The sequence below is a fragment of the Phyllostomus discolor genome, chromosome 4 (genome assembly GCF_004126475.2).
Source record: "Phyllostomus discolor isolate MPI-MPIP mPhyDis1 chromosome 4, mPhyDis1.pri.v3, whole genome shotgun sequence".
Lineage (NCBI taxonomy): Eukaryota > Metazoa > Chordata > Mammalia > Chiroptera > Phyllostomidae > Phyllostomus > Phyllostomus discolor.
Genome location: NC_040906.2, coordinates 112,662,858 through 112,684,207, shown reverse-complemented (window position 1 = coordinate 112,684,207; position 21,350 = coordinate 112,662,858). Strand labels below are relative to the sequence as shown.

At 42.8% G+C, this 21,350-nt stretch overlaps 1 protein-coding gene and 1 pseudogene across 3 annotated transcripts in view; one reads left to right on the top strand and one right to left on the bottom strand.

Moving 5' to 3' along the window:
- Nucleotides 1–21,350, top strand: part of KIF6 (kinesin family member 6) — a 413,362-nt gene that overhangs the window by 295,445 nt on the left and 96,567 nt on the right. For all 3 annotated transcript variants that reach the window (XM_036024067.1, XM_036024068.1, XM_036024066.1), the window contains one exon: nucleotides 21,171–21,279. In XM_036024067.1, the coding sequence (XP_035879960.1) occupies nucleotides 21,171–21,279 (109 nt within the window). The remainder of the gene's footprint in view (nucleotides 1–21,170; nucleotides 21,280–21,350) is intronic.
- LOC118500396 lies at nucleotides 8,164–19,330 on the bottom strand (annotated as a pseudogene).

Below are 21,350 nucleotides of genomic sequence, written 5' to 3'. Positions count from 1 at the left end.
TATGGTGAGCCTATTAGCCCCAACAATGTACTTTGCTTAAAATATATTTTGCCTGATAATAATTTGCTACTGGAATTTTCTTGCTACACTAGTTTTTGTTTTTGTTTTTTTTTTTTTTTTGGTTAGCATTTGCTTTGAGTATCTTTTTTCAATCCTATTACTTTCAACCTTTCCAAGTCCTTGTATTGTACATGTGTCTCTCATAAATGGAATATACTTAGATTTTTTAAATCCAATCTGACAATGTTTATTGTTGCGCTGGTGAATTTGATCTATTTCCATATATTGTGATTATTAGTATCTTGGAATTTATTGTTTCTGTTTAATGTATATTTTCTATTCACTGTAGTTTGTCTTTGTTTCTTTTTTTCTTTCCTACTTCTAGTAGATTTATTGAGAGGTTTTTTGTTCCAGTTTTTTATATTGGCTTGGACATTTTATGTGTTATATCTATTATTCTTACCTTTTATCAAGCAACTTTTACTTTATGAAATCTAGAACTAGTTAATAGTTCTACCGCCTTCCTAAACAACACAAGTGCCTTAGAACATTTTAATTAAAAGTTCTCTTCATCTTAAACATTATTGTTGTCCAAAATATAAGATCTATTTTTATTCTTTCTTTTCTCCAAGTTAATAAATAGTGTTAATATTGTTATATAAAGCACTTCTCATTTCAATTTTCCTATTTATTTATTTACCTATATTTTTATTTTGGATTCAGCAATCTTCTTCCTGAGGTAAAATAGAAGAATTAGTTGGAAACTGCATGTGGAGAGGGGCACTCCTTGCCAAGGAGGCAGTACTGCAAAAGCCCAGAGTTCAGGAGAGGACACAGTGTGTTTGGATGCTGGTGAAAATTTGCTTAAAATTGAGGCTAGAGTTTGAACTTTCTACCTGGGTAGAATGGAGAGTAAGCATTTTTGTCCCCCCACACTTGGATGGCAATTTAGCTGATTATAGAAACTTAATACATATTTTCTCTCAATTCTTTAATGATACTGCTGACTATTTGTATCCATTGTTATCATTGGGAAATATGCTGTCAATCTAATTGTTATTTCTTAGCAGCAATATGCCTTTTAAAACCCCTGGCTATTTTTAAGATCCCATGTCTTTGGTGCTCCCACTATCAATATTATGTCTAGGAAATAAGGGGGGGGGGTGGTTAACTTACTTTTCTGCCAAGGATTTATTGTGCTTCCTGAATACCAGGATTTACATATTTATTATTTCTAGAAAATGTAGAACCATATTCTCAACTCTCTACCATTCTCTTTATTCTTTATAAACTCCTATTAGACATCTGTTGGACCTTATTAATCTCTTTCCTATTTCAGTCTTTCATGTTTTCTACATCAGTAGATGTCTGATGTAGAAAATATTTCTACTAATGTAGAGGCTATTGCTATAGCTTTATTTTCAGTGACTTCCCTCAGGTCAATCTTTTCTCCTTTTTTTGAGTCTTTGTATCAAAGCATGCCTGAAGCCAGTGTTGTCTTTGCATTTTTCAATTACCTTTACTAACATAATCCATTTTTAAAGTCAGATTAAACTTCAGGTTTCTGTTACTTGCAACTTAAGAGCTCTAATATATATTCACACAGCTAGTTAGTCATCACGTTTTACTAGAAATGTCTAATGAACTTAACACTTCCTTTCCATCCCCACTCATGTCACTGTCAGTTATGCCACTGAGATGGGCAGGCAGGACGGCAGCCAGTGAAAGAGGATTACGCCGAACAGTCAGAGACCTCAAGGGAGAATAAGGGGGACACTCTTTGGAGATACCAGGGAAGAAAATTTTAATAATTAAGGAGCATTCAAATACTGGAGAGAGGCCTAGAGGTATGAAAATTGAAAAGGTGTACTGGAATTGTCAATTAGGAGATGATTGCTAACCATTATGTTCTGCCTTTACTTTTCATGGCTTTTACTGATTCTTTATCAATTATAATGATTAGCAGAAAGCATAGAAGATGGATATTCCAAAATATATTGAGTGATTAATTTATTTAAGTTGGGGGAATTGGGAACATATGAAAATAGCCATTTAGCAACTATGGTTTCTGTGGAAGGGGCAAGAAATCATGTAATTAAGAAACAAGAAAGGCAAGCTTAAATTGAAAGTAATTTGGGAAGCGTCTAAAATTTGTAAGTCAGACAATTTAACCCAGATCCAAGTTCCCCATGTAGCTTATGGAATGTACTATCATGGTATAGATGAGTAGGTGGCTATTTAAAGGGATTAATTAGAAATTTCAAACCATTCTTCAAAAAAACACATACTTGGACCAGTTCACTCTGGGCCCACTTCCCTTTATTGTGGTCCTGGGGAGTGTTAATCATTCCTAAGGCATCAGAGAAAAAATTGTCTTTGTCTTTTCAGGTCCATTACTACTCTGGCAACTGACAAAGGGATAATGATCATTTCAAGTGTTTCCTCAGCCAAAGACTGTTAACATAGCAGGTGTCCTCAGGAGAAGGCTCCATAGCAGAAGGCTCTGGAATTTTCCCTCCACCACAGACTCGTCACCAGATTACATTTATTTACTCTGATTACTGTGTCTACCAGTCCATCTGTCAAAGTAACCACCTTTGGGCAACTCAACTGCATCTATCATCACTGACTCTTAAACTATGTTGTGGGTTAAATCAACCCCCCAAAATATATTTCTTCTTTGACCTCAATTCCAGTAGGTCCAAGTGAGTTGGAATGAGGGCAGCAGAGAATGTCCAGGAATCATAGCATTATTGAAATTTTATGCTATTGGCTGCAAAAGTTGGTTTTGCATCTGTTCTGAAATGAATTTTCCTGATCGTTTGCTTTCTGTGCCATTTTTACTATTTATTTTGTTGCTTGGCTCACACTGGGCCTGAATTTGACTTTGGTCCATACGTCTGGAAAGCATAGTGCAGTTTATTCTTCTACACATCCCGCTCTTTTAATAAAACTGTTCCTTTTTTTTTAAACGAATGGCTGATCACAGCATTTGGTTACAGGGCAAAAACTGATAATTTGCTTAAAATGAGTCACTTTTGCACCAGACTGGGAGCCCTGTGACTCATAATTACAAGTTCAAAGACTAGCTGTGTGTAACAAGAGGAAGCCCATCCAGGGGGGCTTTCAGCCTGCTCACTCTTTGTATTCATTATATCCGGAGAGCAAATCACTGCTCGAGGCAACCCACAGCTCATTAGTGAGCCCAGTCATGTGAAAGGCAGCCTCTTGGGCTCGGGCAGAGAGGAGAATCTTTCTACCCAGCCACGTGCACCACAAACAGTTAACCAGGTCCTGGAGCCCTGGAGTGTGTGCCAGTGAACACTTTCTACCACTGACAAATGCCAATCTGAGAGCTTTTGCAAATTTAGAATCTTCTTCATCCTTCCTACCTAACTTTTAGCACCCTCTCCTTATTCCTCCTCTCTCTGCAATTGTAGCAGATGGCGGCAATCAGGACCCCAAGCCCTTGGCTTTGTTTTCCACAATCCAGTTCTGCTTCTGTCTTAAAGAAAAGACAGGATTTTGAAACACACACACACACACACACACACACACACACACACATGCACAAACCTAAGCAGTGAGGGAGGGAGTCAAACAAAAGCTATTACTGCAAGTACTGAGAGGAAAGCTACTCATGTGCCCCTGCCACGTGAGGAGATGCAGCAAAGAGAGAAGAAGCTAAATAAATACAAGGAGGAGCTTCAAGGCCAGAGCAGATGGAATAGATCCATGGTTTCCCCTGGATGCCTCAAAGAGTAAGGAGCCCTGGACATCACCGGAGTGTGGGAAAGAGAAGGGTAATACCGGTGGTCATGTCCAATGTGTGTCCTACTCCAGACAAATTTTCACTACCCAAGTAGTGTGTGCCCAGTCCCATGCACCTTAGAAAGACCTGTGCCTGAAGTCAGAGTGGTAGGGAGGCGGGTGTGGCAGAGCAGAGGGATTAGAGTAGGGCCTGTGGAGGCAGCCAGACCTAGATCTGCAGGAGAAGCTGCTGGAAAGACCCAAGAGGAGTCAGGGAATAGGATTTGAGCTGTGTTTTCCAAATCAGGTTAATCATTTGACGTGAGGAGAGGATTTAAGTCTGATGCTAAAATGCATGCCTTTGATAACTTTGCTTAATACCAGCCATCAAACAAGGCTTCCTTGGAGTTTTTGTCAACATTAATTATCTTACATGCAACAAAATATTTTCACTACTAAAGATCAGATAAATCAAAAGAGTACAGCCCCATCTGGGGTTTGGGGAAATACAAGTTACTTGGAGACCTCTCAACTCTTCATACTGCTGCCCCACCTCCTACCATCCCTGATCCTTTCCCACCTACTTATACAAGTTGAGGGAGAGAATCAGCATTTATCCAGGGATACCGTGAACAAGTCAGTGTTGTGCTCTTTCCGTATTTCAATCCCTTTTAACCTCCCACACAGCCCTATGAAGTCGGCATTACTAATCTCATTTTATGAATGAGGAAACTGAGGATACCACTAATTTGCAGGCTCGTGAATAAAGAGTCTTTCTTTGTAGCGTCTGATAAACAAATCATGAGCCATGCTGTACCGCTATGTGACCAGTCAACTAAGACCTTTCCTTCTCAGTCTTCCAGTGTCCATAAGCTCTTCTCAAGAGGTTGCCTTCTTCCTTTCATTCACTGTGCATTATTGACCACCTACTATGTGCAGAACACAGACACAGTCATTGTTCATGCTGCACACTCTATAATCATCTTCCAGCTAAGTTTTCACCAACTGGAATGCCCTGCTCACACTGGACAACCTAACGGTTCCCTCTTCACAGATGTGTGTGTGTTTGCTCCCTCATCCAGTCCTTCTGGGATGCAAGAACCATCTCCTCTCCCAGCCACCCCCATCCCACCACCTCCACCACACAGACACACCACACACACACACACACACACATACACACACACAAATGTACACGTACAAGTAGTATTATTGCCACTTCACAAAAGAAAACTAAGCAATAGAGGAATTAAGTAACTTAAGAGGAATTAAGTAACTTAGTCCAGATCATACCCTGGTAGGGTGCCCTTTTATAGCTGTTGTTCCTTCCAGGCACCGCTGATAACTGCTGGCAGGGAGCAATCTGGCTTCCTAGAAAGCAAGAACTTTTAACTCAGAAACTCCCCTGAGGAATCTAGCCTCCAGAAAACACCCAGTATGCCTTTGTGCAAATACAACTTCCTCTGAGGAAATTTCTTCTCATCTGTCTATGGGAAATAGCCTCCTCCCTTATTCATATATCACATATTCCTTACTTTCCATTATTTCTCTTCCTACAGCTAATTAACAGTACATGCTCGTTTGCTGCTTTAGTCTGTTACCTTCAGTAGAATGTTAGCTTTCTAAGGAAATAGGTCTTCGCTCACCAGCTCCAAGAACCGTAACAGGGATATAGTGGGTACTTAGTAAATATCTATGTTAATTTAATTACATGTGGAATAAAATTTATATACCAATATGCTCACTGCAGCATTATTTATATGTAAATATATATTCAATATTAGAGAATGGACTATAATGAAATATTATACAACCAAAGAAAGTAATATTCATAAAGAATGTAATAACTTAGAAACACATGAGATAATGTTAAGTGAAATCAATAGTCTATAAAATTATATATACAATACTATCTTAACTACATAGTAAAATAAAGCACAGAAAAAACTGAAAGGTAGAGGGATTATGAGTGACTTTTTTCGTGCTTCTTTACATTGTTAATTATTTCCCAAATTTTTTTTTGCAATGGACAAGTTACACCTTTTTTTTTTTACAGATTTAACTTATTTATTTTTAGAGAGGGAAGGGGGGAGAGAGAGAGAGAGAGAGAGAGAGAGAGAGAGAGAAACATCAATGTGCAGTTGCTGGGGTCATGGCCTGCAACCCAGGCATGTACCCTGACTAGGAATCAAACCTGCGACACTTTGGTTCGCAGCCTGTGCTCAACCCACTGAGCTATGCCAGCCAGGGCTGACAAGTTATACCTTGATAATTAGAAAAAGTAAAGGCCTCGGACCTGTTCTTACCTTATCAGGTAAAGATATGGGGATTTAAATCTTTAGGACTCACCTCCAGCATCAAGTATATTCCTTTGAATTCTTATGGGATAATGCATCTATGAAAGAAAAATCCCTCAGAAACCTTCCTGAATGGCTTAATACCAACAGGCTCTAATGGCAAGTTGCTTCTCTCTGCTGAGCATGCACAATTACCAGACACAGATGTTTACTTGGCTGGCCCTATAGCGTGCTGAAACAGTGATAGACAGCCCCAAAGCCTCTCATTCCTCTGTTTCAGAACTGGAAGTTCTAGCCAGGACAAGGAAAGACAACTGTTCTCACAAGCCCCCTCACCATTTATAGGTGGACTTTAGTGTGACTCCCTTTAGAAATAATTACTTATAGGTTTGGTGTTCATAAAATAAAAACAAACATAAACAAGCACAAAAGTGAAAACCAAGTTAGAAGGAAAGAGCAGACGTGTGAAGCAATGGGATTAACTGGGAGATGGGTTAGCAAGGGCCTGTGGAAAAAAAAGGGCGTTTTTCTAATTCTGGTTGTGGGTACAGAGAGGGGAGATTCCAACATGAGTGAGAGTCAGCATCTTCACAAGAGAGCAGTTTACCTTTGATTTGAAAGACAGGGGCAAGGGTGCAAATTTTGTACCTATTAGGGGATCCTATTTCTAATAAGATTGTGACCCTCTCTTCCTCCGTCCCTTCCTTCCTTCCCGGCACTAGAGAAGAGCAGTGAATGAGACAGGATGGTCTTTCCTTTGCAGAATTTTCATTCTCTACAATACATGCATACATGCAGTTTCAGCTGGTGGTGGAAGCTAGGAAGGATGTGAAACAGATTAATCAGGTGGAAACAATTGGGGTGGGGACCAAAAGTGGTGACTTGTGAGCTGAGAGGTGAATTGATAGTCAGAAAGAGTCAGGGAAAGAACATTCCAGACAGAAGGAGCAAACAGCGAGCATAAAGGCCCACAGGTGGGGATATGACTGACACATTTGAGGAGCTGAAAGAAGGTCAATGAGCCGAGAAGGCGTGAGCTAAGATCTGGGTGAGGTGTGAGGAGGAGAGATGACGTAAGGCCTGCCAGACTGAGGACCGGGGTTTGTTCAGGACCCGTGGGAAGTTTAAAGCAGAGGACTGGCATGATTGCATTATTAATAAATCACTCAGGTTGCTGTGTGGAGAATACATTGTAGGAGGGCAATATAGGAGCTGGCAAAGCAGGTAAGAGACATTCCAGGTGAGAGATGACAGTGACTTAGGTTGGGATTTTAAAAAAGACAGAAGCAAAGAGATGTAAGGCTTATTTTAAAGGGCTGCAGACAGGACCTGCCAGTGGAGCTGATGGGGGAATTGAAGAATCGTGGAAGAGTCCTGGAGTTTCTGCTTGAGTGAGTGATACCATTTACTGATATGGAAGCAATTAGGGGAAACAGCTTGGAGTAGAGTTTGGAATGGAGTTTGGAATGGATTAAGGGTTCTGTTTGGGGGCATGTTAAGCTTGAGATGCCAAGTAGACATTCAGGTTGAGATTTCAAGTGGGCTATTCAATATCCAAACCTGGCCCTCAGTGGAGAGATCAGAGCTAAATATATAAATTTTGGAGCCATTGGTTATAATACTCATTAAAGCTATGAGACTAAATGAAATCACCTATTGAAAGAGAAGAATGCCCAGGGCTGAGCCCCACTGCACTGTACCCCACTGAGCTGCAACATCTGGAGGCTGGGGAAAAGGAGCCAGGAAGGCAGGAGAAAAACCAGGAGGGAGTGATGAGGAAGGAAGTGCTCCTGGCAAAAGGGAAGTGGGTGTCAGCTGTGTCCAGCACTGCTGCACCGGGGTCAGGACAGACTAGGTCACTACACTCTGGTGATAAATTAACAGTGAACCTCAGTAGCTTATCATGACAAGTTATTCCTTGTTCACACTGCATGCACAATGTGTGCCAGAAGGGTCAGATCTCTGGTTCGTAGTCACCAGGGCAAGGCTGACATAGACTCTGTCTGGGATGTCACCAGTCACTAGAGTGAAAGAAGAGGGAGCACAGTGGCACTTCAGTTCTTTAGCTGAGAAGTCCCCTCACTGCCGCTCACAGCCGGGAACCCAGGCTATCTGTTCACTGCAGGGGACCTAGGGCCTCGATGATGGCACATGGCATAGTTGGTGACTTCACTGCTCTGCCATTTACTGAGAGGTTAACTAAAATGAGACCAGAAAACTGGCTGCTGGTGTTGGCGATGCTGAGATCACTGGGGATGTTCAGTGGAGTTGAGGAGATGAAACTCCATTGGACTGCATCAAGGAGAGAATGGGAGGTGAGGGATAGAGAGGGTGAATATAGACGACTCTGCTCAGGCTTTGTCTATGAAAAGGGACCTTTGACAAGATGGTGACCAGAGGGAAGCCTGGACTGCAGGTAAGGCCACCAGGAGACATGGTGTTGGGAAGAGGAGGAAGCCTCTGCCTTGTTGCATCTATTTCCTCATGAGGTGAGGTTGTTCCTGTGGCACGAGCCCGGCTGGTGTGGCTGGGAAGCAGAGAACACAGAAGATGCAGCCCTCCTGACAGTTGAAGCCACTCTCACCCTACCCGGCTAACCCATAATTTACAACCACCTTAAGAGTTTGCCTACTGTGTTAAAGTAGTTCTTGCTCTCTAAACAGCTTGCTGAGTGTAGGTTTTTAGATGATTTATTATTACGTATGATGAAAATAACTCATATTTATACTTCCACTTTTTATACTGTATTCCACATTTATTCATTCATTCTGTCAGAGACTTTTAAATCAATAAGTCATAGATGCCATATTCTGCTTTCTTTATTTTTATTATAGAACATACACACAGAAAACTGCATTGGATATATGTACAGTTAACAGTGCTTTTAAGAAAAACAAGTTAACTAGAGATACTTCATCCTTGCTTATTCATTCCATCTACAAACCTCGTCTGGAGTATCTACTATGTTTCAGGCACTGGGCTTGGGGCTACAAACACAGAAGGCAAATTCACATGCAGTCTGGAGTTCATGGCCAGAGAGGTGGAGATGGTGGGCAGGGGAGATAGTCACAGAAATGCATCATTGCAGAGGTATTCAGTAGCTCCAAACAGGAAATCGACACAAAGTGCCACCTCCTCTTATTGACCCTTCACAGTAACACTAAGAGACGGGAGTTCTTTTTTTTTTAACACATGCACCCTCCAAACTTTATTTGTAATAGCCTATGCAAAATCATAAGGTACGACACAATAAAAGAGTAGATGAGAAAAATGCCAATGGGGAATTAACTCATAATGAATCCGTAAGCCAGTATAAGCCATAAGGTCTTGCACATTTCCTGCAGGTAGAATGCAGAATCTCAGAAGCAAAAAGCAATTATAGCTAACCTTATTATAGAAGCTACATTTGCTCTTTCCTTTTTACATGGATTAATTCATACAATGTTCAAAATAATCTTGTAAAATGGGAGTTTTTAGCTTCATTGTATAGATGCGGAGCCTAAGATTAGAACAATTTAAATGGCAGACCAGGTCCTACAGCTAATAAGTGAAACCAGCATTCATACTCCTGTCTTCTGACTACAAATTCTATTTCTGTTGCCCAGCCACTAGACAAGAATACCAGAAGAATAGCCTGAGGTTACACTGCAAAGCAAACATTCTTCTTTGGTTGTTTGAGGAAAGGAGAACTGCCTGACAAGCCTGTAGAAAACTTCAGTGGCCCTCTGCCTGGGACCACCCTGGGCAAGCAGGGAACTAGTTAAGGGAGTGGTGTCAGGACCAAGAGGTCACTTGGGAAGAAATCCGCCTACACCAAAGGAAACCCCAAGGTCCCTCCAATTAATCTCTGTGCCTGATGTTCCACACAGTGGGCTCCTCCCTGCACCTACGACTTTGCCTTTCTGTTCCTTATGCAGGCAGCAGCATCGACCTCTTTCCCTCCAGCTTCTGCCCCTCAGTTCCTCTAAAACCTTCCTTAGGAGGAATTTTCCTTGAAAAATCTCCCTGCAATCTGATTATGTCCCTTTGTTTGCTCCCTCACAACCATCTGCACTGTGTTGTATCACCACCAATGCATTGTCTATAGTGGGTTTTTTATGCTTTATACTGTCAGCTTTGACCTTCCCATAACCCATTATAAGTTCAAGGACAGCATTTCTTTTATTTATCTGTAACTACCTATATGAGAGGGTTGTCAGTGGATTATATGCTCAGTACTTGTTGACAGATGGTCTGCTTCACCAATGGACTCACTGCCTGAGTGAATAAACAAATGTTACATTTAAATAGTGAAATGCTTTCCAGAGAAGAAGCAGTTAGGACACAGAGAATTCAAAAGGAAAATGAAGGCCTCCTAGGTCCTTTTCACCTCTTCTGCCAAAGACCACACTCTTCAGACTTGGACCCTCCCCCTTCTCTTCTCTGCAGTAACCCCTCCCCACTCCCACTCCAGTCCAACAGAACCATTTTAAGTGCATAAACTATTTTACTGTGGCGACTCTTGTGAGTGCAAGCTCCATGTAGATTAGGGAAAGATAATCATTCAACCAGACCTGAGATAACTGGCTACCTAATAAAGTTGTAATGGCAGAGACTCAAGTCAGCCAACCTTCCCCTTGCGTGTGAGCCCCATTCCCCGCTGCCTGGGTTCCCAGGTGAAGCAGGGCCACCTGGGACTTTCCCCGGCTTCCTGTTTACAGAGATAGATCTTCCCATTCACAGAGACAAATCTCTACCTCTTCTGAGCTGTCTGCTGTTTACATTTATGGTTCTCGGTCCACGTCCAGTCACAATCCTCCAAAACTGCCTTTTGCTCTTTACTACCTCTGACCTCCTGACCCTGTAGGTCTGACCCTATCTGACCTCAGTGGTTTGCCAATATTTATGACATTATTTCTACTTGGCAAATTTTCACTTGCAACACAATATGCAAAAGAAAAGGTTTGGAGTCAGATAAAACTGTTATGAATTTATTTTACTAACTGTTGTCCTGTGGTTACTTTTAACCTTTTCAACTTCAACTACCTTACCTCTAGAATGCACCCAATCCTACCTAGTTGACAGGATCACTGTGACAATTAAATGAGACAACATATTTAATTTCTCTAGCACATAACAAAGTTCTTAATCAGTATTAGCTCCTCCACTCACCACCAGTACAGTTGCAGTGAATACTGAGTTAGTATTTGTGAGTTAATGCTTGTGAAATACAGAATAGTGTCTGTCACTTAGAAGGCAAGTAAAAAATAAGTTCCCCTTTCATTTTTTTCCCCAAAGAATGAACTTGAGCATACCCAAGTTCCATATTGCCTTGTGCTTATTTCCAAGCCAGGGCATCAGAATTTTATGTAAATCCACTTGTGTTTCAGGAAAAGGGACGCTTTTGCTGCTAAGCCAGATTGTAATTCTTTAATTTTCTTTTAAAGATCTATATAAATATGCTAAAATGGAATTCATCCCTAATTTAGGCATAGATAGAAAACTGGCCTCATTTTTCAGACAACAGGACATGTGGACACTGCTTTAGCCACTGCCCTCGAAGCATAGGCCAGTACGAGAACTAAACTCATCAGGAGGAAGCTGGTCGGTGGAATCTTACTAACCATGGCCTTTAGAAGTGGCCAAGTCATCTCAAACTCAGGGAGTCCTGTGCTGGTCAGATCCAAAGAATATGGGGCCTCTTTCTAAGCTGAAGAGGAATTTGACTTTCTGTTCAATTGGCCTCTCGGCCACTGCTCTTTAACCCACAAAGTGCTAGGACACATGTCCTTCTACCAAATTCCTAGGGTTGGTCCAGATACCAGACATGGAACTGGACACCAAGGCTCTTGCAGGGCTGCCACACCTATGGACCAAAACTGATGGAAAAGACTCCACACATCCAGGTTAGCCTGGCAGCATGCTGTCATATTTAATGGAAACATTGCTGGTCTCCAGATTCCTGAGTTAACTCCAAAACACAGAAATGCCAACATGACCGAGGCTGCTCTCTAAGCTCCATTCCTGCATCTGCCTATGGGTTTCGCTAAGCAACCCACATGGGCACTTTGTCCTGAGTGAGAACGCTCCACAGAGATGCCAGAGATCTCTGGCAAGAGCCCCTGCCAGAGATGCAGGGTTAGGAAACAAGTTTCTCTGAAGATGACCTTGGGGACCATTGTTTAAAGGTTTAATGTCACTGCTGGGAATGGGCAACTACCCTCAAGCAGCTGCCATTCTCACAGAGGCCCTAGGCCTGCCCACTTGGTTGGCGCACCTGGCCTTTCTTCACCTGCTGAGGCTAATGCCCAGGACACTTGTGCCAGGAGGGTGAAGGAGACACAGTTGCCAAGACAAGAGGGAAACACAAGCTGCCTTGAGTACCACACCTTAATTCCACCCAGCCCACGTGGTCTGCACTGCTGGGCCTGGTCAAGTTGCTGGTGGGATGTGTGATTTCTGGCACCAGGAATCAGGAACCCGTTTGATTTATTTAGACATGGTGCCACCATTGGGTGGGTCTCCTAAGGTTTCTGTGGCTTTCCACTTCAGATTTTTCCTACACTCCACTCCCTAGAGCCCCTGCCAAACCTGCCATGCTTCAGCCTGGTCCAACCCAGCCCGAAGAATCTACTAATTAAAGGTTCTCCTTTGACATCTTTCATGTGGCAATTTAGGAAACTCCAAGGCAAGTCCTAATCTGAGGATTTCAGCCCAGGTGGTATCATCTGGTTTGAACATAGGCCTTTAACCCCAAGGCCATGGTGCACTAATCCATTCCAGAAGTTGTCAATCAAAAGCAGGAAGTAGGTTGGACAAGTGTCCTTGGTCACCCCCAAATTCTACTTTTTAGTCTTCACATCTGCAGTCACTTTGGCCGTGGCTAAGTGGTTTTGTCTTCCCCTCATCCTCAGATTTCATACTCTGCTGTCCCCACCCAACAACCCCTCAAATTGTAGCTGAGCTTCTCCTGGCCCTTAAAGCAAACAGGCCCATGGCACATGGCACCACTTCCTGTGGTGGCCTCCATCACCCTGTCCCTGCAGAAGCAGGGACAGGGGCCTCCTCAGCACCTACTCCCAGACTGCTACGGCCATTCTTGGTGATTTAGGCACTCTAGCACATGCCACTCACTGCTCCCTGGGGAACGTCACCGGCACATCATCTCCTAAGGTGATGGAACCAGGCAGCTATTTGATCCTGAAAGCACAGAAATGACGAAGTAACAGCAGATGTCTTCTACTGGGTAGTAATCTGGGAGCCATCTAATAAAGGGAGTGCTTCCAGGCCAGGGACTGCTGACTGGGAGAGGCTGCCTGAAGAACTGTGCGAAACTCTGGTGCTATCATTTGTTTCCCTAGCAAAGGATGCTGTGATCAATTAGCAATATCTTCCATCAGTGTGAGGAAGGAAAGTGGGAACATGGGCTATGCATGTGCCATTCCTTCATGTAACTTCTAAAACCTCCTCCTTCCTAGATGACAGCATCCTCCCCACCATGGGGGGAAGACGGTAAAGGCAATGTCTCAGATGTGCTTTCTGATTTTTCTGGGAGATAGTCCATTTCTCTTTATAAGATCCTAAAGCACTTCCCCGCCTCACAAATTTATTCAGTTCAGCATCAACAGACCCTTTGCTCTCCATGCTAGAAGCTGCTGACTCATCCTTTATCCCAGAGTGTCTGTTGTAGCCAACACTTCCCCTGGGACATCCTTGTTCCCAGCCTTATTCCCAAGGGTGCTGGACCACTGACCTTTCCTTTGGTTCTCATAGCCCTCCTGACCTTTATGTTTTGTACTGCCTGGATAGATTATCCCCCTCTCTCATCTAAATTCTTCATTCCTCTCCATCCCATTGGACCATACATTCTAACCTCTCCACACACTAAAGGATGGACTTCTCTTCTAACTATATCTGAGGATATTTTTGTATATTTCATGAAGATGACATTTACTGAGAACTCTCAGTGCCTATAAAACCTTATATGATGTAGCATACAGAAAAACACTCCACCCCTGCCTGCTGCTTCCCGTGATGTAGTACACTCTATGTACTACATACTGTATATACTTATCACATCACTCTATCATTCGCTTACCTTCAGTTTGAAAGCTTCTGCTACCAAGCCACAGATACTATAATCACCTCCCCACATCTAGCTTCTCTCCAGAGTCAGCCCTAAGTGTCCCCAGCCACTTCCGAGCCTTCTCATGCATTTAGCCTCAAACAATATGCACCAAAGCCCCTCTGCCTTGGGAATCCACCCCACCTCTCACTTTCCCTCATTCCCCCTTGGTCTTCTCTTCTCCCCTTCCTTGTTTGGTCAGAGGCACCAACGTGAATAAATGTCTTTCCCAAGGAAAATATTTTTTGGCCCTAAGAAATCATTTTTTCAGCATGAATAACATAACTCTCCATTATTTTACTTTTGTGAACTTTTAAGCAGTAACTCGGCAGCAGTAGGTTGTTTGGGAGCAGCCAGGAAAATGAGCTCGGGCCCATGTGCCCTTGACTAAAGGAAATCAGACAGCCGGCCCAGAGGCAGCAGCATTAACTCTCTACGTCCGATGTTTTTCCTTTCCGCTTGGTTTCCATGGGACCCTGCGTTGGGAGTGGGGACTGCTTACAAAAGTACTGATTCTTTAGCAAAAGAAGAAACCAAATTTCAGCCTAGCAAAAAAGGGAAAGCATTAAGAAATGCACAGGCACCAGGGCCTAGAACTTTGGCTGCCTAACATTTTCAGAAATCCAACTCAAGGCTAGCATGGAGAGTACCTATTGACCAACATTTCTATCTGAGTGCTCCTTAATAGGTATCAGAATCAAGAAGGGGGCACCTTTAGGACTTGGAAGTGTTTTCCATTCAGTTCACAGCCCAGAATCGCAATGTCGTGTTTTGGGGACTTAGACTGAGAAACTCCTCTCCTTTCAGGGTCTTTGGGTGTGTTTGGGCCTTTTTTTGTTTGTTTTGCTTTATTTTGTTTGAAATTTTATACCATCCTATGATGGTATTTGCTCTCCTTTAGGTTTTAAACAGTCCTGTGACTCAGCAAGCCAGCAGGCCTCTTTGAGTAATCTATATTTTCTGGGACTTGACACTGGGTCCTGTGATTGAAATTCACTAAAAGAAAACAGCTAAGAGCTAAAAATGGGAATGGGAAGTCTCTTCCCATTCCCAGTCTCTTCTGGGCCCACACTTTAGTGAGCAGCTGAATCCATCAGACTAAACAAAGTTGGCAAGAAGGTACAATTTATCTTCCCTTTCAAGCTCAGATCCCTTTGATTCTGGCACCAGCCTGAGACACCATCTTATGTCTCCCATCTCTGCAGGAGTGTTAGCTAACTGGCAACAAATCAGGGGGTTTTCCTTGTTCGCCCTAAAATAGTGATGTTTTCAAAAATATTTGCATTTTTATGAATGCAAATATTTGGCATTCATTTCTAATGGTGGGCTCTGAAGCATGGTGACATGTAGTGCAGAGAAAACGGTGTTACATTTGTAAAATCACACTAGATGAGGGGTGAACCTGCCTAGGAGTATGGTGGCAGAGGGAGGGAGAGCAATAGAGACATGCTTCACGTCCCCTATAAAGTCATAATATGCTGTATCGAAAAGAAAAACAATAAGCCTTTAAAATATCCATTCTTCCAAGAGATATTTGACTGAGTTCTTCCTCTGTGCCAGGTACTATCCACATGCTAGAATCCTTGCAGCAGACAAAACTCAACAAAAATTTCTGCCCTCGTGGAGCTTATAAATTCCAGAAACAGTTTTAGAACATATGAATAAATGAAGTAAACTGTGCAAATGGTATACAAAACTCATGGTTCTTTTTTCCTGTGACACTATAAAGAAAACTCAAAGATTTGGACAAGATAGACATTCACAAGAGCACAATTTCAAGGTTAAATCTACTACTCCCATGTCATTTTGTTGTCTGCAACCTGCCCCCCCCAATCATGCATGCTTTCCCTGGAAAAACTGATATAAGAGCAGAACTGGGAAATTTTTACCCCTATAATCGTTTCTTAATTGAGTCTCAGCTTCCTCATCTGTAAAATGAAATTATGACCAGGGATCATGGAGAAGTTTAAGTAAGTTAATTCAGGAGATACTGCAGATAATGGCAATAAAGTGAATATCACAAAAAGGCAAGTCACACAAATATTTTTGGTTTCTCAGTGCATGTAAAAGTTTTGCTTATAATAGCATTATGTCTAAAAAATAATGTACATACTTTATTTTAAAAATACTTCATTGCTAAAAAATGCTGATCATCTGAGTCTTCAGTGAGTCATAAGCTTGTTGCTGGTAGAGGATCTTGCCTCAGAGTTGATGGCTTCTGGTTATCCGGGCAGTGTTTGATGAGGTTAGGGGTGGCTATGGAAATTTCTTAAATTCTTAAAATGAGACAATAATGACATTTGCCCATGGATTGATTCTTCCTTTCATGAACAATTTCTCTGTAGCATGTGATGCTCTTTGATAGCATTTTACCCACAGTAGATAGAACTTTTTCAAAATTTGAGCCAATCATCTCAAACCCTACCACTGCTTTTTCAACTAAGTTTTGTAATATGCTAAATATTTTATCATCATTTCAACAATCTTCACAGCCATTTCACCAAGAGTAGATTCTATCTCAAGAAACTCCTTTCTTTGCTCATTCATAAAAAGCAACTCCCCATCCATTACAGCTTTATCACACAATTGCAGCAATTAAGTTGCATCTTCAGGCTCTACTTGTAATTCTAGTTCTCTGCTGTTTCCACCACATCTGCAATTACTTCCCCCAATGAAGTGTTAGATCCCTCAAAGTGATCCATGAGGGTTGACATCAGTATCTTCAAAACTCTTGTTAGTGTTAATATTTTGACCTCTTCCCATGAATCATAAATGTTTGTATTGGCACCTGGAATAATGCATTCTTTCTAGAAGGTTTTCCATTTACTTTTCTCAGATCCATCAGAGGAATTACTATCTATGGCAACTACAGCTTTATGAAATGTACTTATTAAATAAGGACTTGAAGGTCAAAATTACTCCCTGGTCTATGGGCTATAGAATGGAAGTTGTGTTAGCAGACATAAAAACAACATTAATCTTGTTGTACATCTCCATCAGAGATCTGGGGTAACTAAATGTATTGTCGATTAGCAGTAATATTTTTTCATTTATTTTTAGAGAGAGGGGAGGGGAGGAAGAAAGAGAGGAAGAGAAATATCAATGTGTGAGAGAAACATCAATTGGTTGCCTCTTGCATGCACCCCATCTAGGGACAAGCCCTCAACCCAAGCATGTGCCCTGACAAGGAATCAAACCAGTGCCCTTTTCATTTTGTGGAATGATGCCCAACCAACTGAGCCACACATATCAGGGCATGAGCGGTAATATTTTGAAAAGAATCTTATTTTCTGAGTACTAGGTCTCAACAGTGGGCTTAATTTTCAGTAAATCATCTTGTAAACAGATGTTCTGTCATCCAGGCTTTGTTATTCCATTTATAGAGCACAGGCAGAGTAGATTTAACATAATTTTAAGAGCCCTAGAATTATCAGAATGGTAAATGGTCACCTGCTTAAACTTAAACTCACCAGCTGCATTAGCCTCTAACAGGCAAGCCTGCCTGTCCTTTGAAGTTTTGAGGCCAGGTATTGACTTCTCCTCTCCAGCTGTGAAAGCCATAGATGGCATCTTTTTCCAATAAAAGACTGTTTTGTCTGCATTGAAAATCTGTCGTTTAATGTAGCCACTTTCATTAATTATCTTAGCTAGATCTTCTAGATAATTCTGCTACAGCTTCTACATCAGCACTTACTATTTGTCCTTGTACTTTTACTTCATAGTGATGGATTCTTCTCTTAAATCAACCTCTGCTAGCTTCACACTTTTCTTCTGCAGCTTCCTCACCTCTCTCAGCCTTCATAGAATTAAAGAAATTTAGGGACTTGCTCTGGATTAGGCTTTGGCTTAAGGGGATGTTGTGGCTGGTTTGATCTTATCCAGACCACTAAAACTTTCTCCATATCAGCAGTAAGGCTGTTGCACTTTCTTACCATTGGTGTGTTTACTAGAGTAGCACTTTAATTTCCTTCAAGAACTTTTCTTCTGCATTCACAACTTGGTTAATTGTTTGGCACAAAAGGCCTAGATTTTGGCCTATCTTGGCTTTCAACATGTTTTTCTCAGTAAGCTTAATCACTGCTAGCTTTTGATTTAAAGTGAGATACAGGCTCATTATCTCATTAGCAAGGTGAACTGTCAGTCAGTCCTGTGCTCCACTGCCCTGCTCTTTCTACCGCATACCATGTGTGCCAGAGCTTGGCATGTGAGAAAGAGCTGTTTTCTAAATCCTGAGAGGGAAAATGAGGTGGAGACAGCTCTTCAGTAAATAAAAAGGGGTTCATTACCTTCATGGGTGACCCCAAACTGGAGTGGAACCTGATCTGTTAGTACAACCCAAAAGGAGGTAGATGTGGGCTCTAAACAAGCAGAAAGGGGATGGACAAGAGTAGGTTTGAGGTGGGGCCTGGGGCCTCACCTTTCAGCTGCCCTGTCTGAGGACTCTCAGTCTCCTCCTCCACAAGGCAGCTGCAAAGTCTCTCTAGGCTTTCAGGAATTACTTTACCTCTTTGCTCTCAAGACTATGGGCATCAGCAGCCATCTCACCTTGGCCTTCCTGAGGAGACACTTAGGATGCTTATTGCCAGGATGATGGCCATCACATTGTTTATCCACCTGAGGTCACCACCATCAAAGAACTACAATCCCAGAATATGTATCCATGGTAACAGGAGGAAAACCAATACCGTGTTGCTGATGATAAGCCAATAGCACTGCAGGACCCCAGTGCTTTTTAAATCACCAAAAGTATTAAACACTTCCAGTGTAACTTCCCCATAATGTGCACTTCTCTATATTTCAAGTCTTTGGAAATTGGTGACTTATGTATGATGTCACACTGCCACCAAATTTCTTAGCAAGACCTTCCAGATTCTCTGCAAAATGATCCCAACCTACCTTCCTGGGATTGTCTCTTCTGTGCACCCCATGCCATTTCTGCTCCCACTGTCCAGGTCTCCCGCTACCTTAGGGAAGGTCCAGTGGAGTTTTCAGCTGACTGTAAGTTCATCCAGGACCTACTCCTATTACAGTGTTGTGGGCACTGACAAACCTCTACATGTCTTTCCCACACAGCTGTCCGTTCTGACTATCAGCTCTACAAGAAAGCAGAGCCTGGGAGAGGAAAGGCCATGAACCCTCTCCTTCACTGCAGCTTTTAGAGCAACCTTCCATCCCATCCTCCCACCCTTGCCACCACTGGTTGGTGGGAGCCTTCTCATCTCCTCTGTGGGAGGCAATCTGGGGATTCCACAGGCAGACTCCAATGTGGTCTCTATGCAGTTTCTCTCTTCCCCAACTCTACTCCAAGAGACTCGTTCACTCTACCTTCTGTTATTCTGTTATGCAGTGAAAGTCATATCGTACATGTTAAAATGCACACAGACCAGGGGCAGGGAGAGGTATGGAGCACATCCCTCAGCCCCTGGTTAATGTCTCTTGTGCATCAGGGCTCATCTGTCCAAGCCTCTCACAGACCAGTTCCAGGCCCCCCTGCCCCAGTTCTGCAGTGTGCAGGGCAGATGTGGAGACAGAACTGAGCTGTGCCCATTTGCTTCTGATGGAAAAGGGTGGGGTGTCTTTGTGTGTCTCACCATTCAGACATTTTTTATGGTGCTATTTTTATCAACAGTAATCACTAAATTGATGTCAGATGGGCTGGTCCAGTTCCTCTCCCTGAGGCTAGGTTATGGGATTCCGTGGGTTTTTTCCAGGCAAGAGACATGTTATGTGGCCCATATGAATGCATCTCTGGTCCCCTAGGCCTCAGGATAAACCCCTGTAGCCGTGGACTATGTTCCTATGGCAATAAGAGAGAAACTCATCATTGCCCCAGTTCATTCTGGACCTGACTCATTTAATAGACATATGTTGAGCACATTCTAAATACCAATCATAAAACAAGATACCAAGGATTCACCAAAAAAATGTACTCTCTACCCCCAGAGAAACTTGTGTTTCACCAGAAAGAATTGTCATGTAAAGTGACAATGTCTATGGGCTGTGCATGTTACAGAAGCATCGATAGGTACCTAGTGGAGGGAGGATTTATTCTGTCTTGGCCTCAAGAAAAGCTTCGGGGAGGTGGTAATACTTAGCCAGGTCTGGAAAGGTAAGTAGAGTTAAATGAACAAAGAGCACATGGACGAAGAAACTAAGGGCAGAGGCATAAAGATGACTTTGGATCATCCAAAATCCAGCTGTGAATTCAGCTCTCACCTAGAGAGTCCTAAGCACACACCTACATTGACCCTCACCAAAGGAGGCGTAAGGAAGAGAGCCTCGGTGCAGGAATGCCAGCTGCATTCTCCAAAGGCCTTGGCCCTTCTGACTCTGGGTTTCAGAAGTTGGCCCCTGAGTAGAGCCCAGCAGTGAAGGTTAGTCTGTAGTGGCAATAGTGATACAGGATGTTGAAGTTAGACATGAACTAGGGACCTCCACCTCTGTCCGCTTGTGGGTCTTGCAACTGAGAAGCTAAGTCCTGAGTAAGACCGGAGGTCCCTCATTTAGCCCCAGGAAACAAGGATAAGTTGTTCTATGGAGACAAATAGCAGAATTGCCTAGATTCTAAATCTTTCAGTCTGAATTATACTTTTTTAAACTAAATGCCTGGAAATTCAGGGTGAAATTTAACAGAAAACCAAAATGGGGAATAACAGGAAAACAGGGAGAAATATGGCACTAAATGATGGCAGAAAGTGCATTTGCAGATGTTCCTGGCAATTGAGGGCTTGGCACTCTGGTTTTCATTTCCTTTGACCAGACATTCCAAACCCCACCCCCCACAAGTCACATGGATGTGCAGGCACAGCCCCACAGGGTGCAGCGGGCGTGACTGTCGCTGGAACAACCTCCTCCCGGTTGGCAGCCAGCTGGAAGAGCCTGGGGCCACCTGTCTGGTCGGACCCTCTCTGCTGTGAGCCTCCTGGAGCCATGGCTGGTTTGTGGTCTGAGTAAAGTGACAGTGCAATTAATGGGATCCTGATGCTGTGACTGAGGCCTTTTCCCTGTGTCTCCAACAGGGATGAGAGAAGAGATGTCATTAGGGCGCCAGGAGGCTTTTGAAATCTTCAAGAGGGACCACGCTGACAGCGTTACCATCGAAGACAACAAGCAGATTCTGAAACAGAGGTAAGGCAGGTTAGGGACTCACTGGTCCTCCAAGGCTTAGCCAGGCCAGCAAGAGGAGTCTTGCTTCTGTC